Source organism: Gasterosteus aculeatus, chromosome 18 (genome assembly GCF_964276395.1).
Source record: "Gasterosteus aculeatus chromosome 18, fGasAcu3.hap1.1, whole genome shotgun sequence".
NCBI lineage: Eukaryota > Metazoa > Chordata > Actinopteri > Perciformes > Gasterosteidae > Gasterosteus > Gasterosteus aculeatus.
Genome location: NC_135706.1, coordinates 9,167,683 through 9,190,574, shown reverse-complemented (window position 1 = coordinate 9,190,574; position 22,892 = coordinate 9,167,683). Strand labels below are relative to the sequence as shown.

The window sequence follows — 22,892 nt, the reverse complement described above, 5'->3', positions numbered from 1 at the left end:
AACTGCTTCATCGTGTGAGTTCTTGAAACATATTTAAAGGAAGTAAGTGCAATTAGTAGTATTTTTACTGCTTATTTAAGTGCAGCTGAAGTTGCACTTCAAACACAGTACTTTTATAACATGATAGAATATAAATGATTAAAAAAAAAAGTTTAAGAATAGCAAAGAAAGTGTGTGCGTCTGTGCGTATGTGTGTGAGTGTGTTGGAGGTGTTTGTTTTTCAATATACAATAGCAAGTTACAGGATAAGTCAATTGTCCTGCAAAAATGCCAAAATTTACTGTTATGGTTGTTTTCAGCAAAAATGAATATCACTGGAACATGGAGTGCATGTTAATAAAAATAACATATTGTCTTGGATTTGGGAGGCATGAAGGAGATAAAACACAACAGGGGGAAAGCAGGTCAAGGAGGAAGAAGAACACGGCGGGACAGATGGAGGGAAGGAGAGATGTCACTCTTCAGGGGTCAAACCCAGACTGAATGGCAATTGAGTGGCTGTAAAGAAACCCGTTTCGAGTGCCCTCCGTCAGGCCCGAGCCATGGAGCCGGTTGCCTAGGAGACACATCACCTTCCACCATGCGGGACGACGGCTCCCGCAGATCAACCCATTCATTCCTGTGACGTGAGCAGCGGCGATAACGTTGACGCCAGTGCACCGTGAGCCCGTGTGGCTTCCTGGCGGAGGAGAGCTTCGTCTTTACAGCCGCTTTGTTGCTCCCGTCTCCTTGGCAACGCTCCACAGGTTATCTTGAACATATAGACTCCGACCATAATAGAGTCCACCGCTCAGCATGTTAGTGCCAACCGTCCTGGCAGTATGTGTCCCCCCTTCCTCAGTGACAATAAAATCCCAGAGACCGTCTTCCTCCTCCCATTGGCCGGTGAGCCTCACGGTGATGCCCTGTGATTGGACATGCCCGGGATTCACTCTCGTCCAATCACGTTCACTGTATCCAAGAGACTGGAGCATGTGAGGCTATTTAAATCCAACCAGAGACTCACAAGATTGTTCAGATGTATATTTCACGGTGCAGAAAAAATGAAAAGCTAAAGGGGGGGGGGGTTTACGAGTGGACGAATGTGCAAATCCAGTCAGACCCCAGTGGTGTTGAAAGCGCTCGGCCCATCTAGCTGAGTTAAAGAGCCCAGAGCATGTTGGATGAATGAACTTCTGCATCATCTACTCCTCCTGAGCCTTGAGTTTATCTAAGAAAATCGATCAAATCCCACCTTGTCTCAGCACCGATGTCTGAGTTGCGGTTCGTGCAGCGGGGAGCGAGCGAGGGCGGCGTGGCAAAGATCAAACGGGCAGAACAGAGGCGGTAAAAGCCGGAGGACGACGGCGTGTCAGACAGCTGCGCGTCCTTCATGGTGCAAACGGAGCAGGGCTGTGCCATCAAAAGGCCGACCCGCAGTGGACCACGACTGGAGAATTCAACTCTCGCTGACCAACTCGCAGCGTAAGTCTGCAGCCATTTTGTGTCCACTCCTTTTTTGACACGTCATCGTTTAAGGGTGGCGACAAAATGGCGGACAAATCCGGACGTCGGGCTGGCAGCGCTAAATCCTTTGAAGACGAGATTTAACGATTTTGCCTAAAGTGCATATTAGAAATGTTCCTATAGTAGATTATCATTAGGTGTACATTGCTTGTATGAGGTAGTTTATGATGCACTTTTCAGACTTGTCTGTTACACAGTTTATTCCCTTTATTTAGCCCACACATGTTGTTCCGTGTCACAGAGACCAGATATGTCAAAAGAACAAGCTGTGTGTCTCTCCCATGAATGAGGGGTGAAAGTAGGTTACAGCTACGACCACAATAACTCACTGACCTCAGAAGGTACCTCGGCGGACGAAAGCAGTAGAGGAACTGGTGCATTTCTTTAACTCAATAAAGCATGTGTAAAGTGTAGATTCGTAAGAACAAAATGATTTACACTTTTATGTTGTAATCCCTGTGCTTCATTGTATTGAGTAGGTGACACGTGGGCGGGAAGGTTCACTTTCAAGTTTGTTTCTTATGAACAGTATTCATCACACATATACATATTTTAGTGTCTTTAAAACAAAATGCAAGAAAATGTTTAATATACTAGCCACAAGCCACACCAAAATCCTATCAAATGAAAAAAATCCACCACTTCCTCAAAGCTCTCAACTTGCAGACGCTCATCTTGAACTGCAATTTAAATCACATACATTTCCCTGCAAATGGATCCTTATGATCAGTCCTGGCGTGCAAAGCTGAAGTTTGCGAGCGACTTTTACACCTCGGGGTGACGCGCGTGACGGAGTCGCGCGCCAGAGTGCCCGTAGGACAAGCTCGTGCACGTCGGAGTGGCTTGCTGCAGGACGCAGGCTGCAGAACTTTCCAATCAGTTGCTGGTGTTGTGATTGTGGTTTTTCTTTCGATGGGAGCTGAGTTAATGAGTAATAACTGACCCAGATGCCACCCAGGGAGATTATTTCCGGTACGGTTAACGGTATGTGTTTTCTTTGCTTAAACATCTGTATATGAACGTATCCTGTTCGATTCCCGGTTTCTTCACCCGCTTCCTGCTTCTCATCGCTCGGTCGGGTTATTTATCAGTCGGGTACACTTGCTGCAGGATGCAAGGTCTAAGTTTCTCTCACTGGGAAGAATTACAAGTTTGTACATACGTCTTGAATGCAATGGTTATTTTGTATCTGGGGTTTGTTTGTCGAAACTACCAAAGCGTCATTTGGTCGCCATGGAGACGAAGCGTGAACGCGCAGGGGTGTTTATCATTCACTAACACGTGAAGTCCTCAGAAAACAACCGAGTTTTACAAGGTACTTTTTGACTTATTCTTAAAATAATGAAAATGCAAACATGATTATTTGTTATTATTATTTACTTTACCACATTTCAAAAGGAAATGTTTGACTTTTTACCTTGCATTCATAAGGCAGTTATAGTTAGCTGCCTTGTAGATTTACGTGGATTTTAAACAGACTCGTTGTTACAATGGTATGGAGTATTCACTTTGAATAATTTAGGTATATTTTGTTGATGATACTTTCATACTTTTACCTAGATTAAATGCAGGACTTTTATTTGCCATAGAACAATTCTACATCCTAACATTACAAATGTTATTCATTCCCACCTCCAATAAAGTTTACACCTGCTCTTCATTTTCTGCCCAGGCATCATCCTCATTTCATTCAACTGTTTCCCATCAGCGCGAGACCCTGTAACCACCTGCATGATGAACTCAAACCACTGAAGTCATTTGCAAATTTTCAACAAAAGCCCCAAATGGCCTCTATGGATGGGAAACGTGAGGTTTGCAGCCCCTTCATTCCACGGCGCAACGCACTGAGGAAAACAAGTGCGGAAATTGTCAGTGAAGCCAGACAGTCCCTCCGGGTCCAGTCCACCCGGCGACCATTCACGCCCAGAGATGGGCACCGGCAACTTTTTGGAAAGAGCTATGTTCGCGCCGACCGCGACAGCAGGCCACCGTCTGCCTTCAGGTTAGTCAAAAAGGTCATTTGAACCCCAGGCGTTTCGTCATGTAGGAGTTAATTCAACTTGTTTTTCTTTTTTTTTTACTTCAGTCTTCATGCTCAAAATTTTGATGCACCCGATTCGAGGCCGGGTTCAGGGACACGCCTCTCACCTCTAGACCATGTAAGTTATCCAGCACGCACACACACACCTATTCTGTATGTGGTGGTTCAAATAGTGCATGTTCCACTAATGTGTTTGTGTGGTACCAGAAGCCAAAGTTTCCCGTCCTCTGTGATGCTGAGGGTCCATTCAAGTCCTTTCCCAAAACCCCCAGTGCCCCGCTGGAGGTGAAGAAAGGGCCGCCAGGGATGCGGGCGCGCCTCCTCCGGACTGGATCTCTCACCGCATTGACTCCTACAGAGGGACACAAGCAGAGTGACAACAAATATGGCTGTAAGTCTAAATGTCTATAATATGAGCAGGTGTTAGATGGTGCATTTGTAAAACAGGTAGAAATTCTAAAATAAAACCACACTCCATTTATTTTTACTCGTTGCACGCCAGTAAAGCACGAGCGCGAGAGCAGTTTTCTCAAATGGGAAATAAGTGGAGGCATTCACCTGCTGACTTTATACCTCATTTACTTTCTCTTCTGTTGAGCTGTGTGAAAAGCTTGATTTGCTGCTGCTGCTTGAGTGAGAAATGAGTTCTCTCGTGCTCTCTCTCAAACCCTGTCTTGCAAATCTGCTCCACCATTTGGAGCAACGTAGACAGATGATGAGGATGTTTAAAATGCATTCAATTCATTTGGAAAAACCTTTTGAATTGAACACGCGTGCACATATGGTTTAAGAAATGTACTTTTAGCTCGTCAGCGCTGCTGCGTCACGCAGAGGAAACCCGTAAATAACTTAGTGCCACATCCTTTCTGCGTGTTTAGGTAAAGAACAATCTTATCCAAGTCCAGGACAAAAGCAGCTGCCAGCTAAACGACCCCCCGGTACAGACAAAACCGAGGGCCGCGGTGGCCCCCACAAACCGGGCCCCCGCAGAACGGCAAGTGAAAGGTACGAACCGGCCTCTATTCGACTCGGTCTGTCCGTCTCTCTTGTTCTGCCCCCCCCAAGCGACAGTGGGACGGGACGGCACACAGAGGTTGCAGGCGCAGCCGTTACAAAATGTTACTATCATTGTGCCTTTCATAAAAAACCTCCCCCTCCTCCCCTTTTAATTGATGGTGTTTTTATTTTAAATACATTCAGTGTCAGCCCGGGAGGAAGATAGGAAGCAGGCGCAGGGTTCTCAGGTAGGAAAGGAGATCTTTATTTATGCAGCGAAGGTCCTCCAGACAGAGTCTAAAGCGGGCTATGAAATTATCCTAGGTCACACTTCTTCCGATAAAATAAACCAGGAAGAAGTGTGGCTATAAAACTATCAAAAACAGAATCACTCCGCTCTAGGAGGAAAACAAAAAGGCTTTTAAATTTATCAAAGTAACCAACGCACTCTATTGACGGAGGCAACGTCTCAAAACAAAAATCACTCCTTATAGGAGGAAAAACAAAGAACTATGAAAGATTAATGTTGCATCTAACCTAGGAATACAAAACTTAAGCAAAACCAAAAACAACCTGCGTGGAGGTGAAGGCACTGGGCCGATCGAAGATCCTGAATAACAACAAAAAGGAACCTGTGACGTGGCAGAACGAGGTAGAACACATGGGTAATGACGAACACACTGGCACAGGACAAAGGGAGACGCAGACTATTAATACACATGGAGGGGAATGGGGAACAGGTGGACACAATCAGGAATCAGGGAAGACAATCAGACTGGTGACACATGAGGAAGAGTAAGTGACCTGAAACGAGAGGAGTTATTATTTCAAAATAAAACCGTAAATGACAAGACAAAATGCCCCACAGAGTAAAACAACAGACAATTTCACCGCGGTGTGACAGAACCCCCCCCTCTAGGACCGACACCTGACGGTCCAGGTAGCTCAGGGTGGTCTCTGTAAAAGTCCTGAATAAGTGAAGGGTCATCTATGTGGCGCCGCGGGACCCACTGTCTGTGCTCAGGACCGTATCCCTCCCAGTCCACTAAATACTGTTTACCCCTGCCTCTATTGCGTACGGCCAATAGTCTCTTGACTTTATAGAGTAAGCCTCCGTCGGCTGCTTCCAGTGGCGGCGGGGGCTCAGCGATAGGAACCATGGGGCTTTCCTTGGTGGGTTTGACCTGACTGACGTGGAATGTGGGGTACGCCCGAATTGACCTGGGCAAACGGAGACGGACGGCAGCGGGGCCAATTACTTTGGAAATGGGGAAGGGCCCAACGAACCGCGGTGCTAGTTTTTTGGAAGGGACTTTGAGGTGCAGATCCTTGGCTGATAACCAAACCCGTTGTCCCGGTTTGTATTCTGGTGCGGGACGGCGTCTTCGGTCGGCTGCCTTCTTTACTCTGTCCCCCTGTCTGATGAGCACTTGACGGGCGGCGGCCCAGATGCGATGACAGCGACGAACCAGGGCATGGGCGGAGGGAACTACAACTTCCTGCTCAGAGTAAAAAAATACAGGAGCCTCGTAACCGTATACACACTTGAAGGGTGAGAGACCTGTGGCAGAGGTGGGCAGCGTGTTGTGGGCATATTCCGCCCAGGCCAGATAGGAGCTCCACGCCGTCGGTCTTTGTGACACCAGGCATCGGAGGCTTGTCTCCAGCTGTTGGTTGAGACGTTCGGTCTGGCCGTTGGCCTCCGGGTGGTAACCTGAAGTCAGGCTGGCTGTGGCACCGATGAGCTGACAGAACTCCCTCCAGAACCGTGAGATGAACTGGGGCCCCCGGTCTGACACGATGTCCTTGGGAAATCCGTGAATTCTAAAGATGTGTTGCATCATGATTTGGGCAGTCTCTTTAGCTGAAGGTAGCTTAGGCAAGGCAATGTAATGTGTCATCTTGGAAAAGCGATCCACCACGGTTAAAATCGTGGTGTTACCTTTTGAAGCCGGGAGCCCCGTGATGAAGTCCATCGAAATGTTCGACCACGGCCTGGATGGGATGGGTAGGGGTTGCAGCAGTCCCATGCGTGCCCCGGTGGCCGTTTTGTTCCGAGCACAGACCGGACATGCGTCGACGTATTCCCGGACCCCTGATTCCATGGATGGCCACCAGAACCGCTGAGATATGGCGAACATTGTTCTCCGGACTCCTGGATGACAGGTGAGCAGCGAGGTGTGGGCCCACCGAATCACGTTTGGGCGCAATTCCACTGGAACAAACAAACAATGCTCTGGGCACCCACGAGGTGGAGGCGCCCCCCCATTCGCACGCTTCACCTCTTGTTCTATCGGCCAGGAAACTGTTCCCACCACACAGTTCTGTGGAAGGATGGGTTCTGGTTTTTTGGCCACTGGTTCCGGGTCGTAGATGCGTGACAGGGCATCTGGTTTAACATTCCGGGACCCCGGCCTGTAAGACAAGGTGAAGCAAAAGCGGTTGAAAAACAATGCCCACCTGGCCTGGCGTGAATTTAGTCTCTTCGCTTGTTTGATGTACTCGAGGTTCCTATGGTCTGTCCACACGATAAACGGATGTTGTGCCCCCTCCAGCCAATGTCTCCACTCCTCCAAGGCCACCTTGACCGCTAGCAGCTCCCGGTTGCCCACGTCATAATTCCGCTGTGCAGAGTTTAGTCGCCGGGACAAGAAGGCGCAGGGGTGCATCTTGCCATCGGCCGCTGACCGTTGCGATAAGACGGCCCCGATCCCCTCATTGGAAGCGTCAACCTCTACCACGAACTGGCGCTGTGGGTCTGGCAGAGTAAGGATGGGCGCCGAGGTGAAGCGACACTTGAGGTTCTGAAACGCCTCCTCTGCATCTGGGGACCAGTTGAACCGCACCTGGGGGGATGTCAGGGCGTGAAGGGGACCAGCTATCGCGCTGAAGCCTCTGATAAACCGCCTGTAAAAGTTAGCAAACCCCAGGAATTGCTGAACCTTCTTGCGGCTATCGGGCGTAGGCCACTCAGCCACCGCGCTTACTTTAGCCGGATCCATCTGGACTCTTCCAGGGGCTACAATAAAACCCAGGAAGGAGATGGTGTCGGCATGAAACTCACTCTTCTCTGCTTTCACATACAGGTGATTGCAGAGAAGACGTTCAAGGACTTGGTGTACATGGCGTTTGTGTGTGTCTAGATCTGGTGAGTAGATTAAAATGTCGTCGAGGTAAACATAAACAAAGTGGTCAAGAAAATCTCTGAGGACATCGTTAATCATGGCTTGGAATACGGCAGGAGCATTGGTGAGGCCGAAAGGCATGACTAAGTATTCGTAATGACCGCTCGGTGTATTGAACCCAGTCTTCCACTCGTCTCCCTCTCTTATTCGGACCAGATGGTACGCGTTGCGCAAGTCCAGTTTTGTGAAGACTGTGGCCTGCTGGAGCTGATCAAAAACAGAGGTCATCAAGGGAAGTGGGTAGCGATTCTTTATTGTGATGTTGTTAAGTGGACTATAGTCTATACATGGTCTCAAAGACCCATCCTTTTTTTTAACAAAAAAGAACCCGGCACCCGCAGGTGACGATGACGGCCGGATGAGCCCCGATTTCAGAGATGCATCAATGTACTCAGTCATCGCCTGACGTTCGGGTCCCGACACAGAATACAAGCGACCCTTAGGAATGGTGGAGCCGGGGATGAGCTCGATGGCGCAGTCATACGGTCGATGTGGAGGGAGAGACGTGGCCTTTGTTTTATTAAAGACCTCCTTGAGATGATGGTAGCAGGGGGGAACGGAGGTCAGATCTGGGTACTGGGGCTCTGTGACGGGGTGAGCAGAAACAGTGTTTATTAAAGTGGTGATGGGTCGGTGAGGCTCCTCCCGCAAACAATTCCCTTCACAGTCTTTTCCCCATCCCATGATCTTGCCCGTAGGCCAGTCTAAGTGGGGGTTGTGGCGAACAAGCCATGGGAATCCCAGTACTAGGGTGCTTGTCGGCGAGTGAAACAAAAAAAAATTCATCAGTTCTGTGTGATTGTCTATGGAAAGTACAGCAGGCTCAGTGACATGTGTGATGGTGAATAATGCTTCCCCACTTAAAGCACTAGCCCTGATGGGACGTGCGAGAGTCTTTGTCTTTAACCCCAGTCTGTTTGCTAGTCCCCAGTCCATTAAGCTCTCGTCAGCCCCTGAGTCAATTAAAACATCCAACGTCATGACTGTGGTGTTGTGTTGTACCTTAATGGAGGTCAAAACCCGTGTCGATGAGCCTGGAGCCGTGGGTCGGTTGCCTAACCACGGCGTCTTGGCCGTACATGCGGCTACCAGGTGACCGAGCTCCCCGCAGTAGAAACACCGACCTTCCCTCAATCGGCGCTGCCGTTCTTCCGGGGTGAGCCGAGCACCACCCAGCTGCATAGGTTCGTCTCCGCCAACCGGGGAAGAAGACCGGCGCTGATCTGGTGGCGCCCGGCCGGGAGCCCACCCGGAGGGGGCGGGGTAGTGCTGTGAGCGATGTGGAGCGTCTAGGCGTTGTCCCTGGAGAGCCCTAAATTCCAGGAGCCGATTATCCGTTCGGATAGCGAGGGCGATGAGGGAGTCCAGGTCTGGAGGAAGGTCCAGAGGCAGCAATCGCTCTTGGATGGGCGCAGCCAATCCTTTAAGAAAGACGTCATAAAGCGCTGTGGTATTCCAGCCGCTCTGCACCGCCAAAGTCCTGAAGCGAATGGCGTAGTCACAGACGGATTCTCTTGTCTGCTTCAGCCCACTGAGCTCTCTTGCCCGTTCTCGCTCTGTTGTGACCGGATCAAAAGTTTTTCGGAGCCCTTCTTTAAAATCCTGAATGGAGTCGCAGATTGAGGATCCGCTTTCCCATTCTGCGACGGCCCACGCCTTCGCCCTTCCCGACAGGTGGGAGATTACGTAAGCCACCTTGGCTCGATCTGTGGGGAAGTGTTGAGGCGAGAGTTCAAAATGCATGTCGCAGTCTATGAGAAATGCCTTACATTGTCCATGGTCTCCCGTATATCGCTCGGGAGGTGCCAGCCGAACCCCAGTTCCTGCGTAGGGGAAGGTGGGAGGGGGCGAAGGTTCAGGTGCAGGAGGTGCCGGGTCCCTCCTCTCAGAACCTCTGAGAAGCTGCTGAAGCTGACCCGCGAGACCCCCTATCTGGTCAAAAACAGCAGCCTTGAAGTCCTCCTGACTACGGGCCAGGCCTCTGAGTCCCTGGCTCAGTGAAGTCATCTGCTCTTCCTGCTGGAAGAGACGCTCCCCCTGAGAGGCTAGGGCCTGCGCGAGAAGGTCCTCCCCTGCTGCTTCCATACTGGCCAGTGTGTACTGTCAGCCCGGGAGGAAGATAGGAAGCAGGCGCAGGGTTCTCAGGTAGGAAAGGAGATCTTTATTTATGCAGCGAAGGTCCTCCAGACAGAGTCTAAAGCGGGCTATGAAATTATCCTAGGTCACACTTCTTCCGATAAAATAAACCAGGAAGAAGTGTGGCTATAAAACTATCAAAAACAGAATCACTCCGCTCTAGGAGGAAAACAAAAAGGCTTTTAAATTTATCAAAGTAACCAACGCACTCTATTGACGGAGGCATCGTCTCAAAACAAAAATCACTCCTTATAGGAGGAAAAACAAAGAACTATGAAAGATTAATGTTGCATCTAACCTAGGAATACAAAACTTAAGCAAAACCAAAAACAACCTGCGTGGAGGTGAAGGCACTGGGCCGATCGAAGATCCTGAATAACAACAAAAAGGAACCTGTGACGTGGCAGAACGAGGTAGAACACATGGGTAATGACGAACACACTGGCACAGGACAAAGGGAGACGCAGACTATTAATACACATGGAGGGGAATGGGGAACAGGTGGACACAATCAGGAATCAGGGAAGACAATCAGACTGGTGACACATGAGGAAGAGTAAGTGACCTGAAACGAGAGGAGTTATTATTTCAAAATAAAACCGTAAATGACAAGACAAAATGCCCCACAGAGTAAAACAACAGACAATTTCACCGCGGTGTGACATTCAGCCACTGACAGCTGATGCCGTCAGTTAGATCGGCAATGGTGTTACAACTAATGACACTCAACCCCATTTTAGGACCTCATATTCCTCACTGCACACTACATTTTGGACACGGTGGAATCCGGCTCCATCTTCAGTGAAACTACCTCCATCCATCGCTACGATCATGTCACAGCTTTCCACAATTTCACAGTACAGAAGGCGCCGCTTTAATCTGCCGACCTCGTCAGCTGCGTCACGGGGCGAGGGGGCATCATTTTGGCCGCGGTGTCGGGGGCCCGTCGCTACAATCCATCCGCCTATCGATTGGGCAGCCGAGGCTGTAGTGGAGGGGGCGGGTGGGGACAATAAAACACTTTAACCGGAAATCTGAGCTGCCCAGAGCACAACCTGCCCCCCCCCTCCCCCCGAGCCGAGTTAACACGCAATGTTTATGTAACTTGTTGCCGACCAAGAGAAGTCCCACGAGGCTGTGGTCATTTCACGATTTAAGAAGCTACGGTTAAAGACTCCTTGGTTGGTGCTGGGTCAGACACGAACAAGAGATATTCAAGAGTACACAGACTGCCAGTGAAAGTATAGGCACAGCATGACAGATTAATATGAGGAGTTGGATGAGATATAAAGATAGGGGGAGATTAGACATCCACTAGGCTCGTTTTCTCCAATAAGCCGGAGCTTTATGGCTCCAAATGGCTCTCTATTAGATTTGGGTGCCCATCTGGGCAAGGCTGGCAGCAGCGTGTGTTGTGACTGCAGTGCACGGGGCAGGCCTAAGACTAAGGGATGAGGTCATGTCTCTGAGAATGCAGCATCACACAAAGAGTCCTTATTATCGGGCTCCTAATCCTATCATACAGAGCCAAAAGCCGCCTCTCCGGCATTCTCTCCGCAGCACGCTTTGGCCAGTTCCCCTGCTACGTGTGTCCCGTGTGCCACTTTATACCGATCACTATAATCTCCACCAAAATGAAAGTGCACTCCATAGTCACAGCCGCATGCTGTATATCAATGCTAATGTGATCAAGCAAAGCCGGCTAGTGATGCTCCAATAGAATGAAACAGAGACGTATTTACGATACCATTTTCAGTCTCATACCTGTCAGCAAAACCAGAGGCTCACTTGAGTGTAAAAGCTCAATAAGCTGAGAGTCAGCCTTTTGTTCTAATATCATTGCAAAAGCTTCAGAGTCCTGGCAACGTGATAAGGATTGCACTTTCTCATATTTTCTAAGGTTGATTCACATTTCATTGACTCATTTGTGATGTAAATCAAAGAGTTATAGCGGTAATTAGGATCACTCACCATGCTGCTGGTGTTGATCTATTATTAATAGTTATTCTCTCGCTTGGTCACACAGCAAGTAGTCATAAGTATCACTACCTGTCCTGTTTTTGCAGACTTTATGGTTGCAGTCATTCATGTTGTATGTGACGAGTAAACAGGGACATTCAAAGAGTTAGATAAAAAAAACAGTGACATGCAGAGGGCACGCCACAACATGTATAGCATTGCATGACAAGGGCTGTGTGTTTTTGACGCACTTTACGGTTACTGCACGGAGGCGGTGGAGACGGCTCACAGTGACGAGGCATGAACAGCTTTAACCAAACTGCCCACAGAGCTGAGATCTTAGTTCCTGTCTGTTGGGGGTTGCAGCAGTTTGTGAGGCACAACGGCCCACGCGCCTGCAGGATCACACAGACACAAAAACTCACAGGCAGTCACGCAAAAACAGACACACACACACACATGCACAGTTTGCATACACACGGATGTACCCGCATGCAAATCTACAAACACGCGCATTACATTACATTACATTACTGATAACAGTGACTGCACAGAAGTCTCAGCGGCTGCTGCAACAGTGACACCCAGTGGCTGCTGATGAGAATACATATGTAGCCTTGGTGAAGGAATAAAATCATAAACTTTTCATTTTCTTTGATAAGATGCATCCTGTTTTAACTATCGATCTCATTTCTACATGAGTGAACGTCAATTAAGTAAAAGGATTGTAGTCTGCAGTCAGACACCGCCTGTCTTGTTTGCTAAATGTGATGTCTTTGTGTTTCAGTAGAATAACGCAGCCGGGTGTTGACTCAGGCGATGGACTCACTGAGTGCACTGCAGGACGGAAAGCAGGTTTGTCCGCATACACTAATTGAACCTTCTCTGTGGTCTTTTTCATTATTTTTAAGTTTGTAGAGCATGTAAAATAAAAATATTCAAACAACTGTTCCTGACATACCACTCCACCAATCAGTGATATTAATATTTGTCTATTTTGTACACTCAAACTGAAATCAACCCAGGTGGTTCTCATTATAATAAGACTTCAACCCGCATATTTCCCACACCATATGGGCCCACTTCTCCCTCAGTAAGCGAACACCCTCATTTGAATGTCAAACGCAACACCTGATTGGGGTGTTATTGTTCAGAGCCACGTTTTCTACCATGAGAGACAGACAGCCAATAGCAGAGAGGCCTGTGGTTTTGGGGAACAACAGTTTCCTGCATCACACCAGAAAGAGGGTATGCAAATGTGAAGCAAAAAAGGGTACATGCTGTACAGAAACAGAGATCAGAGGAAGTGTTACTGTGGATGGTGACCTTTCATTGCGGCATCAAACTTCCTGCTGTTTTATTTTAAGACGGCGAACTTGTGAACCATGCTCGCCGCTCATTTTCACCATAGCTGAGGATTTTGGGGTTCATTCAGTTACACTTACACTTTTGGTTCTAATTTTGTCGGTGCAATAATGACTTTGATTGTCTTTTAACATTTCAGAGCAGGGGAACAGAGACATCACAATGAGCCCAGAGGAGGATGCAGAGTCATTGGTGTGGAATAATATGATTGCTCCTCGTCTCCAACAACTTGAGAGTGTGGCTGCAGGTAGTTTGGGCAATGCAATTAGAAAGCCAATTTTAAAAAGTGAAGGTCCTGACCAGATCCATTCATTCAATCCAAAGAATGTAAAGATTTTGTTACCAACCACTCACAGAACACATTCAAAAATAAAGTTTTTATGTTTATATTAAGAAAGACTAATCTAAAATAATGTTGGCGCAGTGATTCTGGTCTATTTTTAGATAAGATAAGAGATAAGATCCTCTTAGTAACGCCTACGAGGATCTATTCTATGTTTCCTCATCCAACAGGTTTTCAGCATTGACAGATAGTCATGCATGAAGTCCTGCCAAATGAAAACACACTTTCGACTGAGAAAGGCAAAAAAAATAGTAATTTGTTTGCCATCCAATTGTCTGAAACTGAAGCTGCAGTCTGGCAGCCGTGAAATGAAATATGTGGCTGTAAATATTTTAACACTCTACAATTTTAATGGAAAATTCATTTGAAAAATAAATATTAAATATTTATTCTACCAAGTGCCTTCCGGCTCATGCATGAAACACCTTTTAGATTCCGTGGGAAATTGCAGTGAAATGTTGACAGCGAGACTGCAGCCAACCTTTTTTAGAAATGGCCATACGATGCTATTTATGCAGGGAAAACATTTATTTTACCTCAAAAACAAGGAAAAGACTCCACCCTGTCTCTTCCTCTGCGTCAAGATCGCAGCTGCCCATTGCAGAATTGTTCCCCTGCATCTGGCCATTGAAAACACAAAGCTGCTTCTCAGAAGAAAAAGGAAGGGGAGTGTTACTTTGCTGTTTGACCGAGGCATTATTGATGTTGAGGAGTGCTAATGATAAATCCACACCTTGCAGTAGAGCCAAAGTATATTGCACGTACAGTACATAACACTAAATACACAAAACATCATTCATTCCCAGCACACACGGAAAGGTGTTTTTCATTTTGGGATATTTGCTTTCTCTGTGAATGTTTGACACGGTGGCCTGAATTTGACACGGCTTTCTTTCGCAATATCGGGCTTCTGGCGATGCCAGGCGGCTCGGAGGGCTCGGTGGACCGACTGTGTGATTTGTGTGACGGCCTCCGCGGCACCTTGGCAGAGGCGGACATGCTCGGCCGACGCTGTAAGAGGAGGTCGGGGATACTTCGAACGCTGTTCCGCCTCATCGACCTCGACTCCGCGCAGCTCAACCTGCACATCGCTGAGCTCTGCCTCGCCGTGAGTCGCCTGTCGGGGCCTGTGCGGTTGTCAGCATGTCACTGCGTCCCTATCACAGGGGCCATCTGGGGCACGTGGGCACTAAGTATTAAAGTTGTGCGTTCTTTTTTTTTTTTTCCAGCTGTGTGTCAGTGGAAACAACCTGCTTAACATCTGTAAGCTCATCTTCCAGATCAGCCGGAGGGAGAGCAACGACATCCTTTTCCAGAACAGCTCTGTCATAGGTGAACTCTATTCTAGGTCACAATCCTGTTAACCTCTTTACCAGGTCATTGCGTTGCCAATGTTTTGGTTTTTTTTGTCCGTCTAGACTCCTTTCTGGGCATTTTGAGCAACGAAGATGTGTCCACATCTGGAGAAGCTCTGCTGTACTGTGTTGGGACTCTGAAATTCCTTTCAGGAAACTGTGCGATCCTTAGACTCCTGCTGGAGAAGAACTGCGTCGGGGCGGCTCAGAAACTCATCCAGAGGCTGTGCACAGCTGCCGACACCGACTTCACAATAGCAGGACACATCCTCGTCCAGGTGTGTCGGGCTCGGCAGGAGAACGTTTACAGGATATTTACAATTGATTTGAATGATTTATTTGTTATTTGATGCAAACCAATAGCTTGTGTACCACTATTGGTGGAAAGATTTACCCCTGTTTAGTCATACTTTCTCCACAGTTCGACTGCGGGTTGTAAAAGAATCGTCCAAGATCAACATGGAGGAGCACAATTTAATTAATGTTCTTCATGTGTTTTTTGGATGATGTAGACTTTCACAAAGATATTTTGGTTCATGTCTGGTTTATGTTCTCGGGCAATCCATTCTAAAACACACAGTGCTTCACTCTTCCGAAAATAATTACCGCTAACTGCACACGTTGGCCCGAGCGAACCTTTTTAGCCTGAGCTCCTTTTGATATCCAACAAAACTCAGTGTGCTGTACATAAATACGCAGGCAACGACTTTCCAGAAGGCCCGGTGCTGCCGTGTGTTGTTTCCCTTTTATGATATAATGATTTATGTCCACATTGAATAGTTTCCGGTCGCCCTGCAGAATGGAGCCCTGTGCGGCCAGGCGTAACCAGCACATGAACAACATTGTGTGTTGCCTTAATAAATCAATGACGCTTTGGTTCGGCAAGTGAATCTCTGCGTGCATCTGTTCTCGCTATCCAAAACTCAGACCCTTCTCTGTCGACCTTTGACCCCTGTAGCTAACAGCCACCTTGAGGAACCTCGCAGATCACCCTGATTCCCGTCCATTGTTCATCTCCTTCTCCATACTGTCGGAGCTCTGCGTGGTGCTGAGTAATCACCGCGAGGACCCGGACATCTGCACCAACGTTTCCAGAATATACAGGTATCACACGTGCACCAAACTTCAGCATCATTTCTACATCGTCCTACTCCTCACGTCGACTCACTAACATAAACCATTCCAACCTGTTGTGAGTTGGCGGCGGGTTATATTGGTTTATCTCCTTATCTACTTTGCTTCTTACTTCCTGTGCTTTATTTTTCCCTCTGACAAGGAGTCTTTATTGTAATTGGCTCTCGCAGAAAAACAAGTGTTTCCAGAGAAACATGGCCCATGGCAAAGTAATTACACATCTGTTTTTGTGTCAACATCGTAAAAATAAAACATGGCAGGGCAGAAACACAGCAAGCTGTAAGTCACTCAAACGCAGGCCTTTGGTGTATTCAACACAATCACATCTAGACAATAACTAACAAAAATGAGATGTTGTGTTGCTCACCCAGAATGTGAAAAATACACCACTAAGGTGCTTTTAAGTCACACGAGCCCCTAGAAAATACAAATACTGGGCGGCCTTGTTTACAGAAGGCACATCCAAGGTTAGACTAATCTGAAATAACCTACAACTGGGTTTCATGTGACATGCAGGTACTCGGAAAGAAAATATAACCATGCAAAAGTTTAAAGGGAGTTGATGCAACTTTTGTAAGACTAGTGAAGCAACAAGTGCTCACTCGATATTATCAATTACACAGTTGGATCTCCCGAAAACTTTACGACCTTAGCTAATATTAGCCACGTTAGGTTTTTCCAACATGAAACAAGATGATGAAAGCATTACGGTTAAATCTCAGCAACTTATCCATTAGCAGTGTTGATTTAAAACCCCCCGAATTAAGTCAACACGGCGGCGCAGCCAGCGAGCGGGATAGTCAGTGGTATCTGTTGTCCTTTTTCTCCCTCAGTAAACTCTCCTCTTATTCGGAGTGCCGCCTCGCTCTGGCCCAGACCCCCAACTGCTACCAACTATTTTTAGAACTGCTGAACAAACATCACCAAAAACAGGTGAGTTGACGTGCCTCCTCTTGCGTTTGTGTGTCTAAGTCTGTGTGTGTGTGTGTGTGTGTGTGTGTGTGTGTGTGTGTGTGTGTGTGTGTGTGTGTGTGTGTGTGTGTGTGTGTGTGTGTGTGTGTGTGTGTGTGTGTGTGTGTGTGTGTGTGTGTTAGAAAGAAGCGAAGAGAACATCTCTTGCGATCCTGATGTCATCCACTGAACGTGTTTACCCCCAGAGCAAGTCCCGGAACATTGTGTCCATCGGCACGAAACATTCGTCTCTTTCTTGTGTGTGTTTTGACATTTAATCATCTCCAGAGGGCCTGAGTAAGTCAAGGAAAGGGGCAGAGCGAGGGACAGAGGGAGGGACGGAGGGAGGAGAACAAGTAAAAATATGAGGTGAGCTTGAGTAGATAAAAACAGTTGAGGTGATGCAGAGGTTGAGGGGAGGAGTCATAGACAAGAGGAAGAAAGAGGTGGGACTTTTGGCAATCATACATGACTGACATGTGTTCTTAATCCCGATGGATATAAACACAAGCCCACGCCTACAAATACACCCACACCCCCACACACACTCACACACACGTACTGGATAGCAATATATGTAATAAGCACCTCGTCCTTGGACAGCCCGTCCTGTCCTAATACCAATGTCAGTGGTGGTTCATGGGAGGAAATAGTGTCTTCTCGGGTCACCTGCTCCCCGTGTTATTTATTAAGTGGAGTCGGGATACAAGAGTGACGCACAAGGTGTCGTTTGTCCCTGTTTTCTCAGCAAGGGTGTGATAACTGACTGGATGGGGCGTGGTTACCTTAAACATGTCTACACAGCTATGAACCCTCTGGGGGAAAATGACACGGCAGGCTCAACACAACATATGCAGTAACTATGCTATACTAATTATAAGAATTATAACCATCAAGCAAAAGGGTCAAACATTTTTTGGGACTGTTGATCAGACAAAACAAGACATTTGAATACATTGTCTTGAGCGGCGGCACAATAAATTGGTTTAAGTGACAAACTTGAGCGAAAGTACAATGAAACGGCAGCTGGCAACACCGGTGTGACAGGAAGCCTGGGATCACGGGATCACGGGAAGGTAACGAACCTGAGGCAAAACGTAGACACTTTGTCAAGAACAGACTTTTCAGAAACACTAAGTGAAGCTATGTGAGCATCCCCAAAGGATCCATTCATGCAAATAGATGAGAAGACTAAGAATAGATATCCTATTCTAGCCATCAAGTAACTTTGGCCTTTTCGCAATGTTTGCAAGACAAACAGAACATATGGACCGTTACCAGGCCTCTCCATCTCTCCTCCAACAGGATCTTGTTGTGCGCCTTCTCTTCACCCTCGGGAACCTCGCGGCCGAAAGCGACGAGGCTCGATGGCAGCTCTTCCAGTGCGAGGGCTGCGTGGACTCGCTCCTGCAGCTGTACGACACCTACCAGCGGAGGGACGACTCGCCACACACGCAACCGCGGAAAGGTCCCCCTCGGGCCCCTCCAGGGACAGTGCAGCAGGACGAGGACGTGCTGGTAAAGCTGGTCCGGGTGCTGGCCAACATGTGCATCCACCCGGCTGTGGGTCCGGCGCTGGCATCCAACGCAACCTGCATCCGGCTGCTGATGGAGACGCTTGGTGAGCAGTCAGCGTTTAATTGAACCACTTAAGTTAAAAAGTAGAGGATGTATACACGTTACATCTCTGTCCTTCAAAAGGAGCAAAGTTGAGCTTAAAAGAAAAATATGTTTAGTGCATCGTGAGTACAGTAGCTGCAAAGCGAGAACAAGACGTGACTTTGGTCGGAAACACGCGCCTCGTTTGTGTGTTGGATCCATTGCCTGCTTTCCTTTCAGTGCTTTTTATACGCAGCACATCCTCTTTTGGTTTACCTGTTGTTCCTTCAAGTCGGATAGAGAGAAGCGCTTCACTGCACCGGCAGGATGTTCCACCGCGTCCCTCAGACGACTTGGTTTGTGTGTGTGTGTGTGTGTGTCAGAAATTCTCCTATGTGGTTAGATGGTTTCAAGACGGGTTGAGCTGATACGCAGGTGGTTGTGAAACTCTCGATCTGTCTCTTGCCCGCCTCCGACACGCTTCACGGCAGTTGGGAAAGTAAATTAGACAAACACAACAGACAACAAATTTGTGCGAAATGTTCAAAGTCCAAATAAGGAGGTATTTGAGATGAAGGATCAAATCAAGTAATTGAAGATAAAAGGTCAAAGCAAGCGAAAAAGGGAGAAAGCTGCGTTGGGGTGACAGCTGCTTTGATCTAGTCAAAGACAGGCGGTGTTGCTTTACATTACACACACACACACACCAAAGCAGCATTTCTAGTCAGAAACAGAAACAAAATTCCGTGTGACACCTGTTGACAGCGACCGCAGTATCCGCGATTTATGACCGAGCACACGCCGCTCTCGGTGCCACGGCTGGTTGAGTTGGGTCACATTGACCTTTTGAATGCCAGCTCATGACCAAACTATCTATATCAAGCAAAAACCACAGGTGACAGCTCCTTTTATGATAACCAGTGAGGCCCGAGCTGTGCTGTGCAGCGGATGTATTTTTGCATGTATTTATAAATAGTCATAGAATTGTTCTATTTATCTGTAAATGAATAATTAACTCTTTAATTTACATTCACATTGCACTTGCAAATTCATATAACCAACCTGTTAATACAGTACCTATAACCCAGTTTACACAACCAAAGAGTTGTTTTATGGATGAATTATCTGCTCGTACTTTATCTTCTCCTTTTTATCAACATAAAAAGAAGTAAAGCAGCTGTAAATTTCAAATCCTCTGTAAATGCACAGGTTCTTTTCAAGTCAATAAAAAAGTTTTAATTATAATTTCCCAACGGGAAAAAGGCAGAGGACAGAAATATTTTTAGGGATTGAAGGTCAGTGCGGACGCTCCCTCTGTTGGTTGTATTTTATATTTGTATTTATATTTTTTGAAGGAAAAATCTAGGACATCTACTTCAAGAAAGCTGTTTTGAATTATGTTAATTCAAGGTTAAGCTTACCAGTGGTTTTCCATTTTGTGTTATTATGACAGAGCTGAGGTGTGTGCAGGAAAGCGAGGAGCTCTTGGTGAATGTGGCTGCCACCATCAACAACCTGTCCTTCTACCGGGAGGATAGCTCTGTATTGAGACGCAGTCAACTCCCCATGGCAAAGCGTGAGACTAAAATGATTCAGATGTGGAGATGAAAAATAAATACATCTGTAATTTCCTGATTGAACAACTCGCCCCCTTGATTTTCCCCTCTGGCTTTTTTTCAATTCCCTTCCCCCCTTTTTCCATCTGCTCACTCTTTCTTTTTACTTCAGTGATGTTAAAGTTGGTGCTCAGTTCCAGCATGGACGCCATGCTTGAGGCCACCCGTGTGTATGGAAATGTGTCACAGTCCAAGAACGTACGGGACTTTATCATGCAAAACAAAGGTATGTGACGGACAAAACAAATCTCCAACATGAGACTATAATCATTGCTATTTTGATTAAGCAATAGTATTCAAGAACTCTCTCTGGAAAGTTAGGTAAAAGTTGTCATGTTCGAATTAAAAAAATGATATAGGCCTAACTGCACATACAATATGTTTTAAAGTTTTATCATTCATGTACTGAACTATACAGAATGCTGAGGACCTTGGCACAGAATGTCCAGTACAGTATTCATCTGGACGTATCTGCAAGGCCGGCTACAGTCAGGCTTAACTTGCCTTCTTATCTACTTTGTCCTCGTCCGCTCCCTCACAAAATCATCTTTCTCTCTCTCTCTCTCTCTCTCTCTCTTTCTCAGTGCACCAGTTTGCAGTGACACTGCTCGACTCAAAAAGCACCGAGATGTGCATTGCAGCCTGCGGGGTCCTCACCAACTTGGCTCAGGACCCTCCCAACAGGGCCAGCCTCTCCGGGGAGGGAGCAATAGCCAAGTAAGGACTAATGCAACTAGAGATTAACGGCATGTTATGTACGAGGTCACATCTTTTCATTCTGAGCATCTGTGCATCAAATATGAAGCTCATATCAAGACACGGTTAGCTCAGCTTATTTTGGCTCAGACAAGGCTTTTGTTTGTAGGAAACAGAATCCATGACTTCTAATGCATAAACGTATTGTGTTTTTTAGATTTCTCTCTAAAATAAATGTTACTATAACCCTCAGTCAGGCCCAGTGTTTCTGGTCTTTATGCTATGCTAAGCTATGCTAACTGCCTACTCGCCATTCGCAGGCTGATATGAAAGTGATATCTTGTTCTCATCCGTCTCTCACAAAGAAAAGGAAGGGTTTTCATAACTTTCTCAAGTTGTTGAAATATTACTTGAATATGAAACTGGATGTTTTTTGCAGAGGCATCACCAGTTGCAACAGAGTCAAAAGCATCCTGACAACCATGAGCTCAACAACGCCACTAACATGAATAAGATGCCAATAATCATGCTATTTATATACACTAGTGATATAATTAAATGTAACTACAAATAAAATATAAATGATCTTCTAGTACCAGCTTCTCACTCTCCAAATGTAGCATTCTTTGAACTTTTAAATCTCCACTTCCCACACACATAGTTGTCTTTCAGATGTACTTCCAATGAAGTGGAGCTAATGCCCACAAACCTGCCGGTCATGTGAACCCCTTGAGTCACGCGATGTGTGTGTGTGTGTGTGTGTGTGTGTGTGTGTGTGTGTGTGTGTGTGTGTGTGTGTGTGTGTGTGTGTGTGTGTGTGTGCGCGCTCAGGCTTGTGGACTGTCTGAGAGACTTCGGGCCAGGTGATTGGCAGCTGGTGAGCCAGGTTTGTCAGGCGTTGTGGAACATGATCGGCTGTGGGCCGGAGAAGCTGCTGGACACACGGGAGAGAGAGTCACTGCTGAAGATCCTCACCACATATTTAGGTTGGTACACAGGGTTATTACTCACCCTTACATAACAAAGGAAGGTGAGGGAGGGTGGAGGGGGGGATGCTGTTAAGGACATTCTCTTTTTCTCATCCCCGACCCTCAGGGGAAAAGGAGGGACACTTAAGTCTATAATAAGCCTCTAACTTGGCTCTTATTTGTGTCAGATGAGGAGGCGGCTCTGAAGTGGATAGAGGATGACGACGTGAGGGACTTCCACAGGGCATGCTGGGAGTTCGAGTTCCTTCCAGTCGCTCAGAAACTGATGAAGACGCTTCAGCCTCCGGACCAGACGGCGTGACGAGATGGGACGTTAAGAGTCTTGTGTCGTCATAGAGGTTTTATCACGGTTCCAAACTCAAACCCGGTCGATACTAACGGTTGAAAACTCACCTCCCGCAGCTGTAAGGGGCTGGGGTTTGTTTTTAAAGGGTGAAGCAAGAAATGCAAGTCACAGTGAATTATGTTAGGCCTAAAAAAATAACATCTCACACAACTGCTGCAGCGAAATTCCCTTCTAATCCGTCCGGCCACATGCTCGATCTCCTGTGACTGTTGATGGTATTTAACATGACACAACAAATAAGCAGGGAAAATCTTTTTTTTTTGTCTAATTAGTGTAGACTTTATAAATAGGATATTTATTAATGCACTTTAATTCCAGTAAAGCTTGCAAAAGCTTTCCATCTCTGGGTACGTTCACATGTACAGGGATCATTTAAAACAAGCTCTTTGCACTTTTATGTAACAGACTTGATCTGCTTTGTGAACTTGCTGTGTTGTAAAGGCTCTATGTGGTTTTGAAAACAGCTGACTGACCTAGAATAATGTCTGTACATTGTGTGACATTGGAACTTGTACATAATAAAGCAGAAGTAGGTGGGAAAACATTTGTGCTTCTCAAAGCCTTTATTATTACACAGATATGGGGCCAGGCAGTGCTTACAAGTAACACCAAGTAGCCTTCAGTACAGCATTTCAAAATCACAACAAAACAAATTCAAAACGGCACTTGGAAAAA

General features: G+C 46.8%; 1 protein-coding gene across 11 annotated transcripts; it reads left to right on the top strand.

Annotated features, from left to right (window-relative positions):
• The first annotated feature begins 997 nt into the window (after positions 1 to 997).
• armc2 (armadillo repeat containing 2) lies at positions 998 to 22,761 on the top strand. 11 transcript variants are annotated; one of them, XM_078093115.1, is made up of 18 exons: positions 998 to 1,464; positions 3,215 to 3,508; positions 3,593 to 3,665; positions 3,755 to 3,938; positions 4,426 to 4,552; positions 12,614 to 12,678; positions 13,328 to 13,435; positions 14,455 to 14,639; positions 14,761 to 14,863; positions 14,950 to 15,164; positions 15,845 to 15,990; positions 16,854 to 16,953; positions 18,277 to 18,592; positions 20,024 to 20,146; positions 20,299 to 20,412; positions 20,771 to 20,903; positions 21,714 to 21,868; positions 22,039 to 22,761. In XM_078093115.1, the coding sequence occupies exons 1-18, from the start codon at positions 1,373 to 1,375 to the stop codon at positions 22,170 to 22,172; spliced, it is 2,667 nt and encodes an 888-aa protein (XP_077949241.1). In that variant the 5' UTR covers positions 998 to 1,372; the 3' UTR covers positions 22,173 to 22,761. The 11 variants fall into 11 exon arrangements, with proteins under 11 accessions (XP_077949241.1, XP_040017317.2, XP_040017316.2 ...); XM_040161383.2 differs by having other exon boundaries at positions 12,611 to 12,678; XM_040161382.2 differs by having other exon boundaries at positions 3,179 to 3,508.
• The last annotated feature ends 131 nt before the right edge of the window (positions 22,762 to 22,892 follow it).